Raw genomic sequence first — 21,171 nt, 5'->3', positions numbered from 1 at the left:
TTTAGTTATTCAGGGTCTCTAACATTGTAAATTCACTGTGTAATAAATTCCAGTAAATTGGTTTGAAGTTTAGGAAGAGTGTCTTACTAGGATCACACTGTCCTAATTTTCACTTTGGATCTGAGCCAATATTTATATGACGCAGTGTTAGTCCTATAAACATCTGGCCTGATCTGGTGTCCTGCTTGCTGCATGTTGTAGTTCTTGTTTTTTTCTGTAGCAAGATAAGTGGATTTTATTCATTTTGTGTAAAACTCTAAGTAAGCTGTCATTTATATATGCAGGCTCTTTCAAGAGAATTGTTTTCAACCTATTTTCTTGTCAACATGTCTTATTTACACATTGAACAGATTTAATTTAATTTTCTGGTTAATTTCTATTTCTATTTATCTACATATTGTATATTAAGTTTCGTCAGTCTCGCTCTCTGCCATATTCAGATGCTCGTTTTTCTGCACAGTATAGTCTGTATTGACCTTAGGTGGATTGTTTGATATAAAATATTAGTCTGGTAAGATGCATTCAAACATTGTAAATTCTCAGTTTACTTGCAAAGATCTTGTGCAAACATACAACTAAAAATACTGTTGAAGCTCTGAGTTCTGTTAAATAAATCTGGTAACAACCTTTCATAGCACTGTGCATTTCCATTAGTGTCCGGCAGAACAGTATAAAGCAGATTTTTCTCCTACCTGCAGACTGACACTGACACTGCTTTGTTTTTTCTTTCCCATCTCACAAACTGCAGTCCCTTTTAAATACCTGTGCTGTGATATTTTTGCTGACTGTTCTTAGGATTATGTTTATTTTGCAGTGCTGCATCAAATGCGTGCTGGAGTAGCTAGATACACTTGAATAGGATTATTTCACAATCATTTTAGTGATCAGATAAACTGTTTGTACATATGCAGGTGGGTAACCCAGGTAGTTGCCATGTGTCCCTACTCCCGCAATATGGCTGATTCATTATGGAAAATTTGTGTCATGCTTACTGTGCATGTGCAGTGCAGTTTGCTGTTGAACTTAAAACACTTAGTGTCAGATAAAGCTGCTGATGGGGATTGGAACTAGATGATGTTTAAGGTCCCTTCCAACCAAAACAGTTCTATGATTCTATGTTTCTTTTTCCTTTCAGCCCGTAAAAACACCAGACTTGCAATAAATTGGTAACTCATTCATGGTCAGTCCAAAACTGAGACATTGGTGAATTTTCATGTTTCTTTTCTTTAAAAAAAAAAAAACCAACAGTGTCTAGAAATGTACCCTGTCTTCTCATGTTTTTCGCAGGGATGGACTGTGATGTTGGCAGTGGTGGATGCTGGTCTGCCAGTATGATGAGTATGTTGGCTCTGTTTCTTGAGGAAGGTGCAACCTCACTGAATTGAATTTCCTTGTGACATGGTTTCTATCCTCTGCTGTTATCAGTTCTGTAGGTGGATAGGTGTCTCCAAAATTCAAGTGAAAACTGTTACGCAGTAAGGGCTTGAGTAAGAACAGAGTCTGTTTGCCTGTGTCTGCTGTGGAATATGATTTTAAATACAGCATGCAACAAAGTCCCAGGGGAGTAAAAAGTGAAAATAAGTGTGTTACCCTAACAGTTTTGCCAAAATATGTAAACCAATATAATTTGAAGTAAATTACCACTGTCAGGGTGTATGTGTGTCTGTTGTGTGTTTTTAGGTGGGTTTTTTTGATTCTTTTTGTTTATTTGGTTTTTTAAAATACTGTCTATTGTGGAATGGATTGTAATATTTAAGCTTTTAGAGTAATTTCTGCCTGTGTGCAAATTTAGCTAGAGCAGCACTGGATAGTTTTGCTGACAGTTGGGTTTCCTTAAATGAATGTTTAGCACACACACTACAGTATGCGTTGGTGAAGTTCTGAAACAGTGAAGACACTACGCCTTCAAAGGAATGATTTTATAAAATCTGTCTTGCATCAGCATGATTTTTTCCCAATGCTTTTCATAAGCTGGTAACATTTCCATTGAATACGTAAGCTACACAATTTTACTTACCTAAAATTCATACTTCTCGTAAAAAGGGATGTTTGCATTATCAGTCCAGAATTAGCTGTGGAGGTAAAATACGACTAATGAATTTACTCTATGGGTAAAAAAAGTTAGCGTTTGCTATTCTGATCAGATAGCTGTAGTTTGTAGCCTTTCTACATTAACGATGATAGTAGCCTAGGATAGGAAGTGATTTTTGTAAATCGGAGAGAGAATTTTGGACACCTAGGTTTATGGTTTACGATTTTTTCTATTATGTGATTATAGTGGCATTGAAGTCTGGGTTGTAGGTGAAATGGTAAAACAGTTTGCAAAACTTATTTTGTTTGTGATAGAAAAAAATGTTGATCACATGGTCTTACATTTTTCTCTGATTATTTCAAACTAACGCATCAGGTTAAGAATCCTTTTTGCTCACAAACTGGAAGTGATTGGCAGTTAAAAATACTGTGATCCTTTTAATATAAAGGATTTGACATGCTTTGTTTTGTTAGCTGCAAAAGACATCTAAGTGTGCGAGAGATTACTTCAGTTTGGCTCTGCCTTTCTGAATTGTTCTCCCAGTGGAAGGAATGCATAGGATGCACACAGAAGAAAATCCGGCCTCACTAGGGCTTGCCTGATACACCTTGCTTTTTCAGAGCAAGATACAGAAAGACATGTGCCCTAACATAATGTGAGTGCAAGGAGTGTGTGCAGTTTCTTACTCATGTCAGTAATCCTCAAAGAAGATGATACATGCTCTGCTTTCATGAGGGTTCCTTAGATTCAGACTTGATACAGAAATTGTTCCTGAAAGCGTTGTTTGTATTTATTAAAAACAACCCTACTAAACAAAACCAAACAGAAATTTCATGCTTGTAAGTTTTAGGATTAGTCCCCTGCAATAAGAGGAAAATCCAACATAACTAGAAGACTCTCTACTTATATGAGCATTTCCTTACGTTCACTGTATGTAACTCTGTGGATTTTACTGCTTAGGACCTTGTAAGCCTTCGGTGACCCTTTGCTGAACTATCCTGAACGTAAAATATAGACCTAACAGAATATCTCAGTGGGATTGGGAAAAAAGCTTATTTTATGTTAGCCTTTGCTTCATGTCCTAGAACTGTTGGTGCGTATTTGTAATGAAGAGTGGTGGTACCTGCTGCACAGTGGTAGGTACTACTAAAAAATGTCTCACTGTTTATCTGATGAGATTTTTACTTGTGTTGCAGCCTGGAGTCTGTGTAAGGGATTGGTCAAAGTGATAGGGAATAACATTGTTCCTTAGGGAATGATCCAAACCAGATTTTGGCACATCACTGAGTGCAATAGTGAAGTATTATGGGTGGCTGGATATGAGTGATGGATGAGAGGGATAAGATTAAAAAGATTTTTCTTCTGCGATGGCTAATTTAATGGTGAGGAGTACCGTGCTTTCAAAATATGAAGAAAATTATTTGAAGAGCTGTTTCCAGGTGGCAGAACTAATAGCTGAGTTTTCTGTGTGCTTGCTTAGGTATGATGGATACACATGGATGTGTGGTACTGTTAATTTGAAAGCTGTTTCGATTGGAGATTGCGAATCTGTGCAGTTGCTAGCTGCACATGTAAAAGAAAAGTCACATACAGTTCTATAATAGAATTTTCAAGGACATAAACATACAAAAATGTGTAATAAGGAGATTAGCAATCCTGGAAACACTGCACAGAGACAGGAGACCACCATCTATTTGGAGGAACATTAAGGAGGTAGAAAGGGTCATTGTTAGGTGAAATAATCAAAGAAAATACGAATTTTGTTTTCTGTACTGTTATTTTATAGGGCTAGGCAAGAAGAAAGTGTCTTTATCAAAGTAAAAGATGACTGGTTTTCCTTCATTGAGACTGAAGAGAGAGGGGTAGTACATTATTACAACAAGACTTACTGTGGTTGAATAAAAAATTATTAGTAGGGATCAAGAGCAAAGAACCTGTTCATTACCAGTTTACTCATTCTTAAAGCATGACAATTGAATATTACGTAATTAAGAGTGGAAATACCCTTGTTCTAGTGACAAGCTGCTAATCTGAGGCATAGTTCAGAATTAAAAAGAGCAAAAAGAAGGATGCCAGAGACAGAAGCCTTCGTGGTGCAGTAACACTAAGTGTGTGGGTCATTTGAGTTTACCAGGTGATTGGTGATGTGGTGATCGGAGTTTTTAAATATTTTGGATTTCTGCTAAATAATAAGTCCAGCCAAGGGGATGCCAAGTACATTTTGGCATGTAATGCCATGCAAGATGTGAACATGAAGTAATGATTTAATGGTACCTCTGTGAGCTGTAAACTGTAACCTTTGATGATGTAGTTTGAGTAAGGTTTTTTGATCTTGACTAGAAGAAAATATTCCATGGAGACAGTGAGTTCCGGCACCCCAGGACTCTGTTGAAGACTTGAGTTTATTTTATACTAGGGATGCATGGCAGTACACATCGGCACAGAGCTCAGTACCATGAATATGTGGAAGAAGCGTGGCGTTGTCAGCACAGTAAGTCCCCTCAGTAAGGGATGGAGGGGAAGAGGGTTCCCATTAGCTAAAAAGCATCGGAATCACTGCTGTTCTGGGACTTTACAAAGAATCAATACACTTAAAGTAGAGCAGCATTCAAAAGTACGTTGAGCCTCCTAGCAAAGAAAATGGAGTAGACTCTGGTGATGATCAGCTGCTGTGTTAAGAAGTCGTGTTCTGGCTTTAAGGTGCTTGATGAGATAGTTAATCTTTTTGACATGGTAAGACATCAGCAGTTAAATAATAAGTTTTCTGATTAAAGATATTCATTACTACAAAGGGAAGGATCTGCTTCAGAAGGTATAGGAACATTCTGAATAGTGACAGTGTGTGTCAGATTTTGACAGTATGTTAGGACAATTTGACTTATCATCTTCCTGCAGAGGACAAGAACAGCCTGTGAGCAGTAAATTTTAATGCTGTTTTGTCATCATTAACTTTGGCAATAAGTTCTATAGCAGATGCCTGCCTCTATGTTACTGAAGAACAGTGCTGCAGGTGGTGGTTTCTTGCTGCTGTACCTGCTGGTTCTGTGGTTGACAAAGAGAATAGTTTTTATTTGAGTTTAAGCAAACAAATGCCTCTAAAAGGTTCTTCCTCTGGGGAAGCTTCTTTTAAGTTTATCATCAAGATAGCATCCTCTCTCTATACTCCTTGACTTTTAGAAGACCTTATTTTCACTCCTTTTGTTTATGTCAGATGTGCATTTAACGTGGGTATCTTAAAACTAAATTGTTATTGCTAGTTTCATCTTTATGTGAGCTTTTCCTGTGGAGAAGTTTTGCTTTAGTCCAACTACTAATTTCAGATATTTTCAGTACCTGTGGCCCAGTGAGACTTTTATTAGTGAAAACAGTAGCTGTAGAAAACCAAATTGCTGGCAATTAAATGTTGTTTATCAGATGAGGCTGATTATTTTGTCTGTGTTTTAAGGGAGCCAACAAATAGTTTTAGAAGTTAAAAAAATAAATTGTGCCGTCACTAAGTGTACAAAATAACGCTTGCACATTTAAGTCCAACTAATGGTAATAAAGTGTGGAACTCAGTCCTAAATATATGATTTAAAATGTGAAAAATGTACTTGGATTAAGGGTGAACTTTTCTGCAGTTCTATTTCGAGCTCCTGAATTCCCTTTCAAGGGAATAGTTGGTAGATCAGTGCACCAGGGATATTAAAAGCTGATCAGATCTCTTGCAGATACAAATACATGTACCAAGTTAATACTTAACTTGAGCTATATGACTGCCTTTCAGGAATACCCTTATATTACGCCTCAGTGTAGACATACAGGTGTTATTGCCCAACTCATTACATGTTTAAATAACTTAGTTTTAAATGCTAGAGCAATGACTTTTTAATTTGTTGTAGGGTAGTAGTTATGGTCCTTTTTTAATTAATCTGTAGGGAAAAAAGGAAAGCAGCTTAATACGCTGCCAACTGTTTTGACATTTTAAATTACTAAATGCTTTTGCTTTGTGTACATCCCGAGGATTCTCGTCCTAAGACTGACTATTCCAATACCTCTTAGGGTTTTCAAGTCAGTGTTCTTTGTTTCTATTGCGGCTCCAAGTAGTTGACTAGAAGAACCTACTTAAAGCTGCTAATAATTTCCTTATGCGCAGGATATCTCCACTGTATTTCATGAGTAGCTCAGCACCAAGCCAGAGATACATAAGCTGTTGCTGGAATTCAAAAAATTTTTTATTCTTTCATAAAAGAAGTTTGAAATAGTAGCGAGAAGAGAACTTATAAAAATGCTGTGTTTTTAGAAAAGGTATCCTTAAAATACCTTTAGTAGACACTAACACAGTGGTGTTTTATTCTCCTTGTATTGTGGCATTATCTCTGTGTAACACCTAGTATAGCACGTTTTTCTTTGCCTGTTTTTGTTTAGATGTGAACTTCATTCACTGGGTAAAATCAATAGTAATTTCACTGAAGTAGTGTTAATTTAGCCTGCTGTAGTATAAGTAAAAGCATATGCTCATCTGAGGTGATAAAATGTGTTAAGTTTCTGTCCATTCTAGGAAACTGTATGTGGAAGTAGGGAAAAAAAAAAGTGAGATTGCCAAAATAAGATGGAGTAAGAAGAAAAAGAACATGAGTCAGAAAGAGAGTTCGAATCAGCCTTGCTCACTGAACTATTCATCGATTTGCTAACTGCTGTAGAAATAGGTTTGTTGTGATTTGGGAGAAGAGGAAGAAATGTGATTTTTCTGAGCATAGAAATATTCCTGGTCTGCCAGCAAAGATAGCCAACTTATCTTGAGTCAGTATTTTTCTTTCTTCTGACTGTTCTGGTATCAAGTTATGAATCTGAGTTGGAGTGTATCCTTCTGGTTATGTTCCTCTGTTGCAGGATGTAGGAAAACATTAGAAAATATATGTTAAGAGGAATTAAACAGGAGTGAGACTCGTAGAGGGTATAATTCACTTGTAAGAAATAGGAGTCTGAGGGAACTGGCTTCCAAAGTTTTGTATCTGAAATGGCAGAATAATTTCATAAGCTTGTTTGATCTAAGGCATGGTAAATGTATTGGTGTAAGGAAGATGGTTTGGATTGTCTGCTGGCTTTGGTCATACATCAAGGCAGCAAAGTGGGAACTTGTCTGTAAAACAGAAAAAGAACATGATGGCAACGTGCTGGAGAGATCTATTGCTTACCCACTTAATAGGATAAGATACTTTTTACAGGGTGCCAAGGCTCTTTTGTTCTAAGGAAGTTTGTTAATGGAATTGTTTTACAAGTATTGATGGTGATGCTAGAGTTGGTGCTGTGATGGTGTTTGGGAGCCTGGTGGCTAATGGTCCTCTGGTAACAGCTAAAGAGCCAGCATGCCTGTGACTACGTTATACAAAACAAGTATTAGATTTTCCTTCCGAAGGATGTTCCAGCACTTACCGATTGCACAGTATGAAGTGTGCAGATTTACAGCGTACAAACGTAGAAAATGTGTTTCTTTTCACTGGGATGAGGCTTAGTGAAGCGGTGGAAGTAGGGAGTTGGGCATCCTGATCCTTTCAGAAGAATGGTACAGTGGTATGTTTAGTATTACTTTTTAGGTGAAGTTATAGGAAACTCTCTTTCTATGCTGAACCCAAACGTTTTACAACTAAACTAATAAATTAATGGTCAGTTGTTAAATTACCTGCTATGATGAATGACCCATCTTGCCTTCAGATTCTTGCATGAACTGTGTGATTATACATATCTGTCTTGTGGTCATCTACCCTCTCTTACTTCAGATGACTGTTCGTAGTTCCTCCATACTCTGTGTAGCGTGTCATCACCTCTTGTTGGGTTCTTCTGTACCAATAGTTCACAGAGTTCTTAGTCCACCTTAAGGTTAGCAGATGTGCTCTGAGGGAAGGGAACCAGAAGATCCATCTGTCCTCTGCGATTTGGAAGATTTCCCTTCACACACTTAATATGGCCACTGGGATTTGTGTTGGAAGACACCTGGAAGAGAGCACTGCGTCAGTGCTGTCACAAAACAGTTCTGGTGTGCAGGAATGAGGGAATAAAAAATTCATTCTTGCCATCTAGTTGCTCTCAACTTTGTTTACTGGTTGTTTGTTTTTTGTAAGACAATCTTGTGCATCTGGTATTTGAGAAAGAAAATCCTCTTCTTGAGAAATTATTTGAAAGCATCTAGCCATTTTTCCTAGCAGGAAAGGAGGAGCAAATGGAATGTGTAATCTGACCAGGCACAGTTTCCTAAAAAGCGAATGTGAAATTTGACTATACAAGCATGGCAACACATGGTGGTGATGGCATGTTATTGAGGGTCTAACTCTGGTCCTTGCTCGTGTATCAGAAAAAAACTCAGCATCTCAATCTAGCTAAAACTAGGTCTTTGAAAATTATTTCTTAGCAGATGGTATTCTTGGAATTCGCTAATAAAATTTAGTGTTTTACAAAACTTTCAGTCATTGGAAATTAGTCTTTATTTATTTCTTAACACTGTTCTTTGAGGACATACTGTAGAAGTCATTTGAAGAGGACGTGAGTGTGTACATTTCTCTACTCTTTGGCTAAATATTTTAATTTAGACAGATTTGCTTACATATTCAGTTTGAATGCACTAAAATAAAATTTCTTCATCTTTGCTTTGATAAACATTTTAATTCTGCTTTATTGAGTAGGAAGTGTAGGATTTTAAGCATGCTTATTTCTGATAATTTTTTGTTAATGGAAAACTAACCAATTGAGTATTTTTAGCATGAAGACTTAGAACCATTCTTTTAGGTGTGATGCTTCATCATGTAGAGTCTGTGGATCTTCTTTTGATTGAGGCTTTGGAAAGAATTTTACTTTGGGACTATGAAGAGGTGTTACAGGCTGAGGCTTTGGCAGGTATTCACACTAAATGTTCAGTCTGGTTATTTTGTTTTCTGGATTTAGAGTCTAGAATGTACAAAATACAAAATGAGCTTGCAATAGCCATCATGGTTTGGGGGTCTTTTTCCTAAATTGAAGTACAGAAGGTTTGAATTTGTGATGTGTATCTGCTACCATGGCTTTCAGGAAGAGATGGTGGAAGGTGTCACTGAGTTAGAATTTTAATACAATTTACATTTTGGCTTGTAAATCTGTGCGAGATTTGAATAATGTGATGATTTGTACTTACAATTTAATGTCTGATGTAGTTTTTCAAAGATTATTCAAGTTGGATTTGAGAACTGCAAAGTCCCCTGTAATTTCAGTGCAAGAATCACAGAATCACAGAATCACCAGGTTGGAAAGGACCCACTGGATCATCGAGTCCAACCATTCCTAACACTCCCTAAACCATGTCCCCAAGCACTTCATCCACCCGTTCCTTAAACACCTCCAGGGAAGGCGACTTGACCACCTCCCTGGGCAGCCTGTTCCAGTGCCCGATGACTCTTTCTGTGAAGAATTTTTTTCTGATATCCAACCTGAACCTCCCCTAGCGGAGCTTCAGGCCGTTCCCTCTTGTCCTGTCCCCTGTCACTTGGGAGAAGAGGCCAGCTCCCTCCTCTGCACAACCTCCTTTTAGGTAGTTGTAGAGAGTAATAAGGTCTCCCCTCAGCCTCCTCTTCTCCAGGCTAAACAACCCCAGCTCTCTCAGCCGCTCCTCATAAGACTTGTTCTCCAGCCCCTTCACCAGCTTCGTTGCTCTTCTCTGGACACACTCCAGAGCCTCAACATCCTTCTTGTGGTGAGGGGTCCAGAACTGAACGCAGTATTCGAGGTGCGGTCTCACCAGTGCCGAGTACAGAGGGAGAATAACCTCCCTGGACCTGCTGGTGACCCCATTTCTGATACAAACCAAGATGCCATTGGCCTTCTTGGCCACCTGGGCACGCTGCTGGCTCATGTTCAGTCGGCTGTCAACCAACACCCCCAGGTCCTTCTCCTCCGTGCAGCTCTCCAGCCACTCTTCCCCCAGTCTGTAGCACTACATAGGGTTGTTGTGCCCCAAGTGCAGGACCCGGCATTTGGCCTTGTTAAACCTCATGCCATTGGTCTCAGCCCAGCAGTCCAGCCTGTTCAGATCCCTTTGCAGAGCCTCCCTACCCTCCAGCAGATCGACACTTCCTCCCAGCTTAGTGTCATCTGCAAACTTGCTGAGGGTGCACTCAATGCCTTCATCCAGGTCATTGATAAAGACATTGAACAGGGCTGGACCCAGTACTGAGCCCTGGGGAACCCCACTTGTGACTGGCCTCCAGCTGGAGTTAACTCCATTGACCACCACTCTCTGGGCCCGGCCATCCAACCAGTTTTCAACCCAGGAGAGTGTGCGCCTGTCCAGGCCAGAGGCTGACAGTTTCTGAAGCAGAATGCTGTGAAAAACTGTGTCAAAGGCTTTACTGAAGTCCAAGAAGACTACATCCACAGCCTTTCCCCCATCCAGTAGTCGAGTGATTTTGTCATAGAAGGTGATCAGGTTAGTTTGGCAAGATCTGCCCTTTATAAACCCATGTTGACTGGGCCTGAGCACCCGGTTCTCTTGCATGTGCTTCATGATAGCACTCAAGATTACCTGTTCCATGACTTTCCCCGGCACTGAGGTGAGACTGACAGGCCTGTAGTTCCCCAGATCCTCCCTGCAACCCTTCTTGTAGATGGGCACAACATTAGCCAGCCTCCAGTCCAGTGGAACTTCCCCAGTCAGCCAGGACCTTTGGAAGATGATGGATAGGGGTTTGGAAAGGAGATCCGCCAGCTCCTTCAATACTCTTGGGTGGATCCCATCCGGTCCCATAGACTTGTGGGAGTCTAGCTGGGCAAGCAAGTCTCTAACCGCCTCCTCTTAGATCGTGGGAGCCTCATTCTGCTCCTCTAACTCTTGGATTTGTAAACAGAAGGAACAACTTCCTTTGCTATTAAAGACTGAGGTGAAGAAGGCATTAAGTACCTCAGTCTTGTCATTATCCCCTGTCACTGTTATTCCTTCTGCATCCAATAGGGACTGGATATTCTCCCTCGTCCTCCTTTTCCTGTTAATGTATTTGTAGAAAGACTTTTTGTTGTCTTTCACAGACTTAGCCAATTTGATTTCTAGTTGGGCCTTAGCCCTCCTGATTTTTTCCCTGCACTATCTCACTTCCTCCCTGTAGTCCACCCAAGATGCCTGTCCTTTCCTCCAAAGCACATAGAGCTTCTTCTTATTATTGACACATCTTGAGATCTCCCTGCTCCACCAAGCTGGCTTTTCCCCCCACCGGCTCCTTTTCCGGAACACAGGGATGGCCTGCTCTTGAGCTGCTAGGATTTCGTTTTTCAAGAGCGCCCAACCCTCGTGGGCTCCCTTGCCCTGAAGGACTGTTTCCCATGGGACTTGGCTAACCAACCTTCTGAACAGTCCAAAGTCTGCCCTCTGGAAGTTTAATGTGATAGTTTTGTTAGTCCCCTTCTTTATCCCCCCTAGAACTGAAAATCCTATCATTTCATGATCGCTTAGTCCCAGGCGTCCTCCAACTGTCAAATCCCCAACAAGACCTTCTCTATTTGCAAACAGCAGGTCTAGGAAGGCACCCTCCCTTGTTGGTTCACTAACCAGTTGTACAAGGAAGTTGTCTTCCATGCACTCCAGGAACCTCCTAGACTGTTTCCTTTCTGCTGTATTGTACTCCCAGCAGACATCCGGAAAATTAAAGTCACCCACAAGGACAAGAGGCAGAGATTTAGAGACTATCCCCAGCTGTTTATAGAAGAGCTCATCAGTTGCTTCTTCTTGGCTGGGTGGTCTGTAACAGACTCCTATCACAAAGTCCCCCTTCTTGTGGGCTCCTCTGATTTTAACCCATAGGCACTCGGTCCCATCCTCACCGTAATCCAATTCAAGAGTATCAAAGCACTCTTTAACATAGAGGGCTACCCCGCCTCCTTTCCTACCCTTCCTGTCCCACCTGAAGAGTTTATATCCCAACATAGCTGTACTCCAGTTATGTGAGTCATCCCACCACGTTTCTGTGATGGCAATGACATCGTAGTCACCTTGCCCTACAACAGCATCATCAAGATAAAAAGCTGTGTCTGCTGAAACTGGAAGTTCTTAAACTCTGTGTGACCTACAGCAAATTGCTACTTTCTGATAAAATTTCTCATACTTGACAGTTTCCTTTTCCCCTCATCAAGGAGGAGCCAAATGGAAATAATTAATCAGGGTGTTTGAAAGACAGATGAGAAGGTACGAAAGGGTAAAAGATACTAAGCAAACGGTATTAAAATGGGGGACCAACAATTGTGCATCATCCTGTTGAATTCATAGTGAAAATGGTGTCTTATTTCATAACTGTCTTTGAACAATGTCAATACAATTTTTCCCTTTCTTCAATTTTTATGATAGATATGTTTCAGAACCTTTTGATGTAGTATGTGTAGTGAGGGGAAATTTAAGAATAAACCTATGGATTTACTCAAATACACTTCTGTCATTGAGAAGACTTGATTATCAACTTCCTTGCAGAGCTGAATTACACAGGGATGTATACCAGAAGACTTAGGAAAAAAAAGCAAACCCACCCAGTTTTTTACTGTTCAATTGTAGCCTTCAATTAAACTAGTCTCAAAACTAACGTTTATAATAAACCTGGTGCACTTACATCTAAATATACAAAGTAAACCTTTCTGAAAAAAAAAAAAAAGACCATAATATATTCCTGTAATTAATGGAACAGCCTTGTAAAAAATGGATGTCTAGATAGCAGGATAAGTAAGATTAGCCAGTGTAGTCTGAATTATAAATTGTACCTCTATATTCTATTTCCCAGTGCAGTCTAGATTATGAAGAATTGTATATGAACAACAAAAAAATTGATAGCTCTGTTTTATTTCCCTGCAGCAGTACAAAAGATACTGCCATTGCTTTATCTGAAGGATTTTTATTTATTACTGGGGCTTGTGTATTTATACATAGACCTAAGTAAACCTGCTGTATGGTAACTTCCCTGAAGTACTTTTACTGGAAGGCAATTTAGATATCTATCTTAAGAGTATTCAGGTGAGTGAACACAAATTAACAGTGGCAATGGAACAGTTTTTTGGTGGTGACACAGGCCAGCAATGAAGAGAGCACAAATGTAGATTTGCTCTCCAGTAGCTGTACACTACTGATCAGTACAGGCTAATAAAGACTTTGGTACCTGCCATACAGCAGGGCAAACGTGGGCTGTGTTGCAGTGCTTATTCCCCATGCCCTCACCTAGGACTAAATGTTGGGATGAAACTTGGGGTGTGATGTGCTGGCACATGGGAAAAGAGGGGGGATGCTTTGCTGGTAAGGCATGTTCTGGTTGACAGGGTCACTGCAATGCCCCTTCTCTGCTGGTGGTGATGGTGGTACGTTTATTGGACAGCTGGAGATCAGGGCAGCAGGTTGTATGAGAATATGACTGTTCCTGCAGTGTTGTAAGCAGCCAGAGGACATGAAACTTAGTTAATGGCTAAGGATAACAGTTGGGCAGAGCTGCAAATGTTTCAGCTTTTAGGAACAGTATTTTTTTTGCTACATAAAATTACATAAATCTTAAAATTGTAAACATAATAATCAAGTTGAATCTCAGTATGAGGGGGAAATAAAGGTATTTAAGTTATATATAAAATTGTTGGTAACAGTCTGATGGTAAAACCACTGGACTGCTAGACCAGTCACTACTTCATGGTGAAAGGCAGGATTTGCCTCCTGGTATGTTTGATAATAATATCTAGTGGTTGTCAAGTATTGAGTAAGAGATTTTATTTTTCTGCAGAAGGTGAATTTTTTAAGAGGAAAACAAATGCCACTAAGAAATCACCGCAAATAATGCTGAAGAAGAGTTTGAGGTTGCTATCTAGTCTTAGCCCAGTTTTCTGCCCCAGAAGGGGTACAAAAACCCCAGCAAACGTTTTTAAAGCTTTTGAGAGCGTGCGTTTCTGTCAGATTTAGAGCAGCTGCACTCGTCTGTTGTTTCTCTTCTTAAATTCCTCCTTCACTATTCTTCTCTTCTGGTCAGTGCTTAAATATTTATCTCATTGAAATGATCTGTTGCTTACCACTGCTTAACCTTACTTGGATAAAGCCCATTACAGAGCCTAAACCTGTTGTTTCAAAGCTGCAGACAGATTATCTTTTCCAGATCCAGCTGTGCACGTTGAAGGCTGTGTAGATTCTAGGTACTTGTCACTACCGTGAAGGTCCAGTTTGTCATCAGTTCTGCCCAGGGAGCAATTTGCAAGTGCTCCTGGGTCTTTCAGGCAAAAGTGGCCAAGGTAGTGGTAATGGTAGATAAATTCCTCTTAACCAAGAGCAAGTGATTATACTTGAAGTAAATTAGGAAGAACAGAAGCTTTTGGCATAGCTGGAGTCTTCTGGCAAGACTGGTTTTGACATAGCTGGTTGTGCAGTGAGTGTCTGCTTACTGCTTTCGTGGATTTGAAATTACTATTTTGTCATCTCTCTCAAGATCTAGCAACTACATTCATACTGATGGGGGAATTGAGAGCTTGGACACAGTGATGAGTTTTGAGTATTTGTGTTACATATGTAGCAGTAAAAATTACTCCATTGCATATTGACTGGTACAAAAAAGAGGACAAAGCCATAAATATCACTTAAATAATGAAAGAGGGCACACCCATGTAGGATAAACTGTTAAGCATATGACTTGGTTTTGTAAAGCTAGATTTTAAAAACAAGTAACAAAGTTGCTATGAAAAACCCCGATTAATCAATTTTCTGTTTATATTTACAGTTTGACTAAACTAAGAATCTTTTTTTTAGGGCATCCAAGATGGATCTCAAGTGTGCTCTGGAAGAATGTTCAATGGCACTGAACTTATTTCTAAACAATAAGTTCTCTGAAGCCCTGGAACTGCTCCGTCCATGGTGAGGTCCTGTTATTTGCTGAAGTTACTGTAAACAGATAGTGTAAAGTATGCTATCTGGTAGCTGAAGATTAATTTAAGGCCTCTGAAGATAGCGGTTTTCATTTATTCCTTTTTGTTGTAAAGCTTTTCTCAATATCCTTGGGTTGTAGCAGTGCACTTGTTTCTCCGTAAGACCATCGCAAAATATGGCTGTCAAGTATTTGGTTTTAGTGGTGTGGAGAGCTTGAGTGTCGATGAGGTAGGCAGCACTAACACCTTTTAAAATTAGCTGTGCTGTCTTCTCTGGGCATTTTGCATTATGTGTAAGTGAGCAATTCTCTGAGAAGGCCCACTTGCACTTGTGTATGCTAAAACTCCTTTTGAGTAGTATTGCAGAATACTGAGTTTTACATGAAAGGATTGTGCATGCGTGTATTGCTGAATACATACACATATTACCCTTTTTTTTTGTATGTTTCATACGTATTTCATTTTGCATTGTAAAACAGAAGACTTTGTTTCATGAAACACTGTTTTTATATGCAGCGAAGTATTTGTTTTAGTTGATGTTTACTGTGAAGAAAAAAGATGTGTGAACTCCATGGGTTTGATGCTCTGAGTCTCTGACAGCTAATAGACTTTAAGCTTATTATGTAGCATATTAATCTAATCTACAAAGGAGTACTCAGCCTAACAAGGAAACAAATAACAACCTTTAAAAAAAGAAAAAAAAACAATTGTATTCTGGAAAATAGCTTTTCAATAGAAGTTAAACTTAAGTCCTTAAATAATGTAAAAATTTTAGGGCAATTGTTGATATATTTAAGAAATAAACACTTGTCCCATAGGTCTGTCTTCCTTGACTCCGCTGAAATTTTCTGTCTTCAAAAATACCTTTGGCAAGTAGCTTCCTGTTTCAAGTGGAAGAAAAAAAAGTTGAGGAAACAGGAGAGGATCCAACAGAGAGCTAGCAGCGTAACTAGAAGACTAGAACATCTGACTTGTTAAGATTTTGAGGGCTGGGTTAGTTTTGGTTTGGCAAAAGGAGACCCGGGCTTTAATCTAGTAGTGGTCTGGAGCTGTTGAAAGGAGGTTGCAGAGACGGAGATATGCTTCTCCATAGTGGAAGATGGTAAAGCAAGAGGCTGTTACCACAAGCTGAGGCTTAAGAGGTTCAGTTGAATGTTAGGAAAAAGTACATTGATTGTGGTGTACCAGAGAGGGTGCCAGAAGAGTATGCAGTCTTCATTGTCTTGAATCTCTTGAAACTTGGTTAGATAAAATACGGATTTGCCTGGCATAACATTGGCAATAATAGGTTTGAGTATATGACCTCCTGTAGTCACTTACCATCAACTTCTTATTTTTTTGATTATGTAATTACTTTGTGAAACCCAGGCTAGTTCAGTGTAGCCTTTTATGCAGGACCGAGCATGTGTATACTGACTTCTCTGTGATACAAATGCAGATTTTTGTGTCTTTGGATCAAGTAGTAATGTTAGAAGGATGTCCTTACTTCTTATGTTAAGTAAAAGCAGAAGAAAGAGTATTTATGTCAAGGCTTGATTAGCTAAATTAAATAGATGTATCAGTGGACTATAAATGGGATATTATTAAGTGCAAATGTTTGTGTAACCCAGTTTGGATATCTTCTGGAACTTGCTGTGACAATGTCCTCTGGAGACTGACAAACAGCACCCAGCGAAGATGATATTAGCTAGGTTACGTTCTCACATCCATTACTTCCCTGCTTTATTCTTCTGTGTTTTTGCAAATTAATGCAAGTGTCCCAGCATTTCATTTTATATTGTAATTTAAAGTTTATATGGCTTTATATGTTTGCCCTAGGTCTAAAGATAGTATGTACCATGCCCTTGGATACAGCACTATTTTAGTTATGCAAGCTGCTATGACCTTTGAACAGCAGGATATACAAGTGGGAATCTCTACAATGAAAGAAGCTTTGCAAACCTGCCAAAGGTAAGCCCAAGCAATGGACATTTACGAGGTACTCGATCCACTAAGTGTTCTTTGTAAGATATACCAACTGTCTGTATGCTTTCAAAGCAGGCTATTGTGCCAGTATGATGGTGCTTTAAATTTGGAAATGTAGCGTAAGTCTCACTATTGAGCTATTATTAGTAAAGGTACGTTTCCCACAATTGCAGAAACAACAGACTTGTCAGATCTGGGCATGTGTAGCCTCTAAAGTTAATTAAATGATTGGTTAACTGTGTAGACCACGTAAGCTGACACTACATGATTGAACTGCCTGAGATATTTCAACTTGTGACTTTGGTTTTGATAGTGATCAACAATTGAAAGGTCCGTATTTTGAATTTTCTTTTGTCATGAAAATATTCTTTTTTAAAAAGTTATTTGCAGAGGTAGACCCACTAGTCTAATAGGGTTAAGCTTGTGCTAAGATTACTTCTAAAACCAAAACATTTTTTTATTATTGTTACAAAGGTAAGCATTTAGCTTACCTTAAAATTAAAGGTCTAATATTCTGGTCAAGAGCATTCTGAATCTTTTGTTTCTGGTCCTGCTTGGAACAACAATGAAATAGAGTATAAAATAGTAGTTATTAGTGACCTTTATTTTTTTAATTTAAAAAAAGATGTAGAAAATGCATTGTCAAAGCTAAAATGCTTAACAAATCTGACGAAACAAGAAATGAGTGCTTTATTCTGCAGTACTGGTTCTTCATCATATTGGTTATGCCATAATTTATCATGAATGATCACCAAATATTGTTATTTTAGACGTTTAATGTCACCTCCTTAGCGATAACAAACAAGAGGAAGGGAAATGGGAAGGACAAGAAAGAAGGAAAGAGGAAGGGGACAAAACGATCAGATACTACTTGAAGAAAATAAAGAGTCAGCAGTTTCTGCCTCTTTTTCAGGAGTGCTATTGATGCACAGTTTCATCTGAACTATGTTGTTTACTATGTCTGAAAATGAGGTTCTTCTTTGTACTTCAGGTAGTTTCAATATGGGCCTCTTTCTCTGCAGGATGCAAAGTTTTATGCATAAGTTCTCTGGTCTAGTCTGTCACAAAACTCCTATGAATGCAAGACAGACACTCAATGGGTGAAGAATTGCGAGAACTACACGTGCCTTAATTGACCCAATATTTTTTCTGTGTTATGTTAACCTGTAGTGACATAATCTCATTGTCAAGATCCTGAGCTTTTCAATGTGCAGAGTAGTGTAAGCAAATGATAAGCTAATACTCAGTATTTAGAATTAGTAACTTCCTGGCTTACGAAGTACACTATTCCTTTTCTGAATGTAGAATTATTTCTTTAGCTTCTTTATAAATCTGTTTGTAAATAATAATGAATTCATTTTTTGAATACCATACTAAAACAAACTAGTAATGGAAATTTATAACACAGATAGTTGAGATCTGTTGAAAGTAAAGTATGTGGTGGTTTTAGAGTCATAGCATAAAATCCCATCAAATACTGAAGTATTTATATTTTTGCTATGGTGAAAACAGCTTTTCATTTTTCATTCTAATTCTGAGTGCAAGCTTAAGAAATGAAAAAAAGTCATTCATGAAACATTCAAGTCCAGTTCAGGTGGCTGGCCTGGGGTTGAAGAGACCTCTTGCAGGTGGTGGTAGAAGTCAGGTAGAAGCTCTTGTACATTTAAAGTAGATTAAATTGGAGCAAGTTTGGATAGGCTTCTGAGCATAAATGCATACCAGTGGCCACGATTGAACTCCTCAAAGAATTGCAGTTATTGGAAAACGGTCAGTTTACTAAGAATGTCTATAAATTGTGGTTGGAAATAGTTAAGAATTATAAATTATCAGTTAAGAATTATCAGTTAAGAATTATCAATAAAGTTAATTTTTCTGTTGAAATGTCGCTCATGCTGTGTGGTCTTCTTTTCTTCCACATACAACTGATTTAGATTCCGTAAAAGAAGCACAGTGGTGGAATCCTTGTCCAATCTAGTTTCTAAACAGTCAGTGGATCAATTGAGTGAAGGTAAGTGGTTTATAATATATTTCAAATTACAAAGTGAAAAATGCTCAAAAATGTCCTGTCAGTGAGTACCAATATGCTTAACTCTGTAACTTGTAGTGTCTTATAGTAAAAGTCAACCACACAAACCACCTGTATGGTGTTTTTTTTGAATTTGCAAAATTCTCAGAATGGGGGATTCAGCTTAATTTTTTTTGACACTAAGCATGCGTGAATTAAAAAAGGATGCCTTTCACAACACATTATACAGCTCCCAAAAGTTTTAAGAATCAGTGATGCTGTGGAATACATCCTTATCACTAATTACATTGGAATCTGAATACATTAACAATTTTTGTGCCTGTCTTGTTTGCCTTAAGGTGTTTTTGAAAATGGTATCAGTACATTTTATGGCTCTGAAAATGCTGATCTCCTCTTTCTGATTTGGGCAGAATCAACTATATCTTTTTTCCTGACACAAAAGAATCCTCTTTAATAGTAGACATGTGAAACTCACCATGCGTGCCCTGTACGTACGGAAGCCTTGTGCACGTGGCTGGTCTTGCAGCATGGGTACAGAGTTACTTTTATTGTGTATGCTAAGTCAAATGTACTTCAGTGCCAAATGAGGACAGAAAGTCTGCCCGGGGCTTTCTGTTTGTTGAGCATGACTTGGTGAAACCCTGTTCATGATGTCTTACTGCACTTTCGAAAAGCCTGAGCCATCTGTGAAAGGGTGGAAGGAGGGTTGGAAGACCTAGTCGCTGTAGCCTGATGCTTAAACTTAGGATCAATGGAAAGTACATATCATCCACCAGAATGACAAGTAGTTTTTGTCCCAGGCTGAACTCAGCTCTGCCAATTTCAAAATTTTTGTCTGAGAAGTGAAATGTAAGACTTCTGTTGGGATTTGTGTGTTACAGCCATCATTCAGCAGTTACCAAACCAGCAACAGCAGAGTCTTGCTTTTTTGTCTTCTCTTAGCAGCATTTTATTTGATCCATTGACCCCAAAAAGGAGAATTTTAACAATAATACTGTCTTTGCTGACAGTAAATAACTTTTCTTTCTTCTATAGAGGAGATGCATGCTGAAATCTGCTATGCTGAATGCTTACTACAGAAAGCAGCTCTCACCTTTGTACAGGTAAAGTCAATTTTTGTATCTCTTTGTAGCAGTTTAATGGAAAGATGTTAGTACTTGTGAAACCTTGCTCCCACAATAGATAGGCTATTTTAAAACCACACTTTTCCTGAAGAATGAATGTTATTTCATGGCAGTGGTTGAAAGTGGGGTGAACACTATAGTACCCAACAAAACCCTCTCTTACTGTATATGAACATCCAAAGATGTTACTGATACTCAGGAATCAAAAACCTAAGGTGTATTGCGGTCTTATACAGATGTTGTGTCAAAAAGACTTGCATCACCTCTGACAGCGTACAGCCCTTGTTTAAAAAGATGTTAAAGTATGAGGAAATTTCTTATTTGAAAGTGTAGGTCTTTTCTGCACAAAAAGGATAGCATGTTTCCTTACTAACAAAACTTGAACCGATCCACACTTGTCTCCAATTCAGTATCACTTTCCATGCACTTTTGACATGATGTCAAGAGCAATATAGTAATGGATTATTATAAAATGAGGATGCCCTAGTGTTGCTGAAGTAATAATTCAGTTCACAGAAGGATCTGATATTTAATACTATCTGATTTGTACTTCTTGTTTGGCTTGTGGTTACAGGGACTTAATGCTACAATGTTTTTAAATTCAGTTAGAAATTTCATTTTGACAAGGGTAATTGTTAGTTGTACTTTTTAAATTTGTTTGTGTCTTACAAATGTTTAATGAATGTGTTTTAGATAATCCCTTCAGATTCAAATTATGAGGAAGAAGTAGGGCATTAAGATTATAAGATCAGATGGACCTAAAAAGTTAATTTGGCATAGCTTTACAAACCACTTAAAGTAGTACTTTGGCTGGAAGAGTCAGGAAATATTATTAATGGTCTGCCAGTCTTTCCTATAACTGACCTTTTCCTTAATTAACTAAATGGAACAAACCCTCTTTCTTGTTTTGTGGGTGAGGTTTTTTTAAAGCAGGAAGAGAATTTTAAATATTTATCAAAGGAGGGGAGTTTAGGACTGTACAAAATGACAGAAGCCATAGGGGTATGCTTTCCCTACAGCAGCACCTCACTACTCGTCATGTCAGAGATGCACTGTTGTTGACTATAATATCCTGTTCTGCTCACTGCTGTCATGACCCATACTTTTCATCCTTATAGAATCATAGAATAGTTTGGGTTGGAAGGGACCTTAAAGGTCAT

The 21,171-nt window shown here is 38.6% G+C and overlaps 1 protein-coding gene across 3 annotated transcripts in view; it reads left to right on the top strand.

Annotated features, from left to right (window-relative positions):
* TTC39B (tetratricopeptide repeat domain 39B) overlaps positions 1 to 21,171 on the top strand; it is an 81,587-nt gene that overhangs the window by 38,395 nt on the left and 22,021 nt on the right. For all 3 annotated transcript variants that reach the window (XM_054054388.1, XM_054054389.1, XM_054054390.1), the window contains 4 exons: positions 14,781 to 14,885; positions 16,715 to 16,846; positions 18,793 to 18,869; positions 19,923 to 19,990. In XM_054054388.1, coding sequence (XP_053910363.1) covers positions 14,781 to 14,885; positions 16,715 to 16,846; positions 18,793 to 18,869; positions 19,923 to 19,990 — 382 coding nt within the window. The remainder of the gene's footprint in view (positions 1 to 14,780; positions 14,886 to 16,714; positions 16,847 to 18,792; positions 18,870 to 19,922; positions 19,991 to 21,171) is intronic.

This window comes from Cuculus canorus, chromosome Z (genome assembly GCF_017976375.1).
Source record: "Cuculus canorus isolate bCucCan1 chromosome Z, bCucCan1.pri, whole genome shotgun sequence".
Classification (NCBI taxonomy): Eukaryota; Metazoa; Chordata; class Aves; order Cuculiformes; family Cuculidae; genus Cuculus; species Cuculus canorus.
Note: the sequence above shows the minus strand (reverse complement) of the source record. Positions and strands in the feature narration are given on the sequence as shown.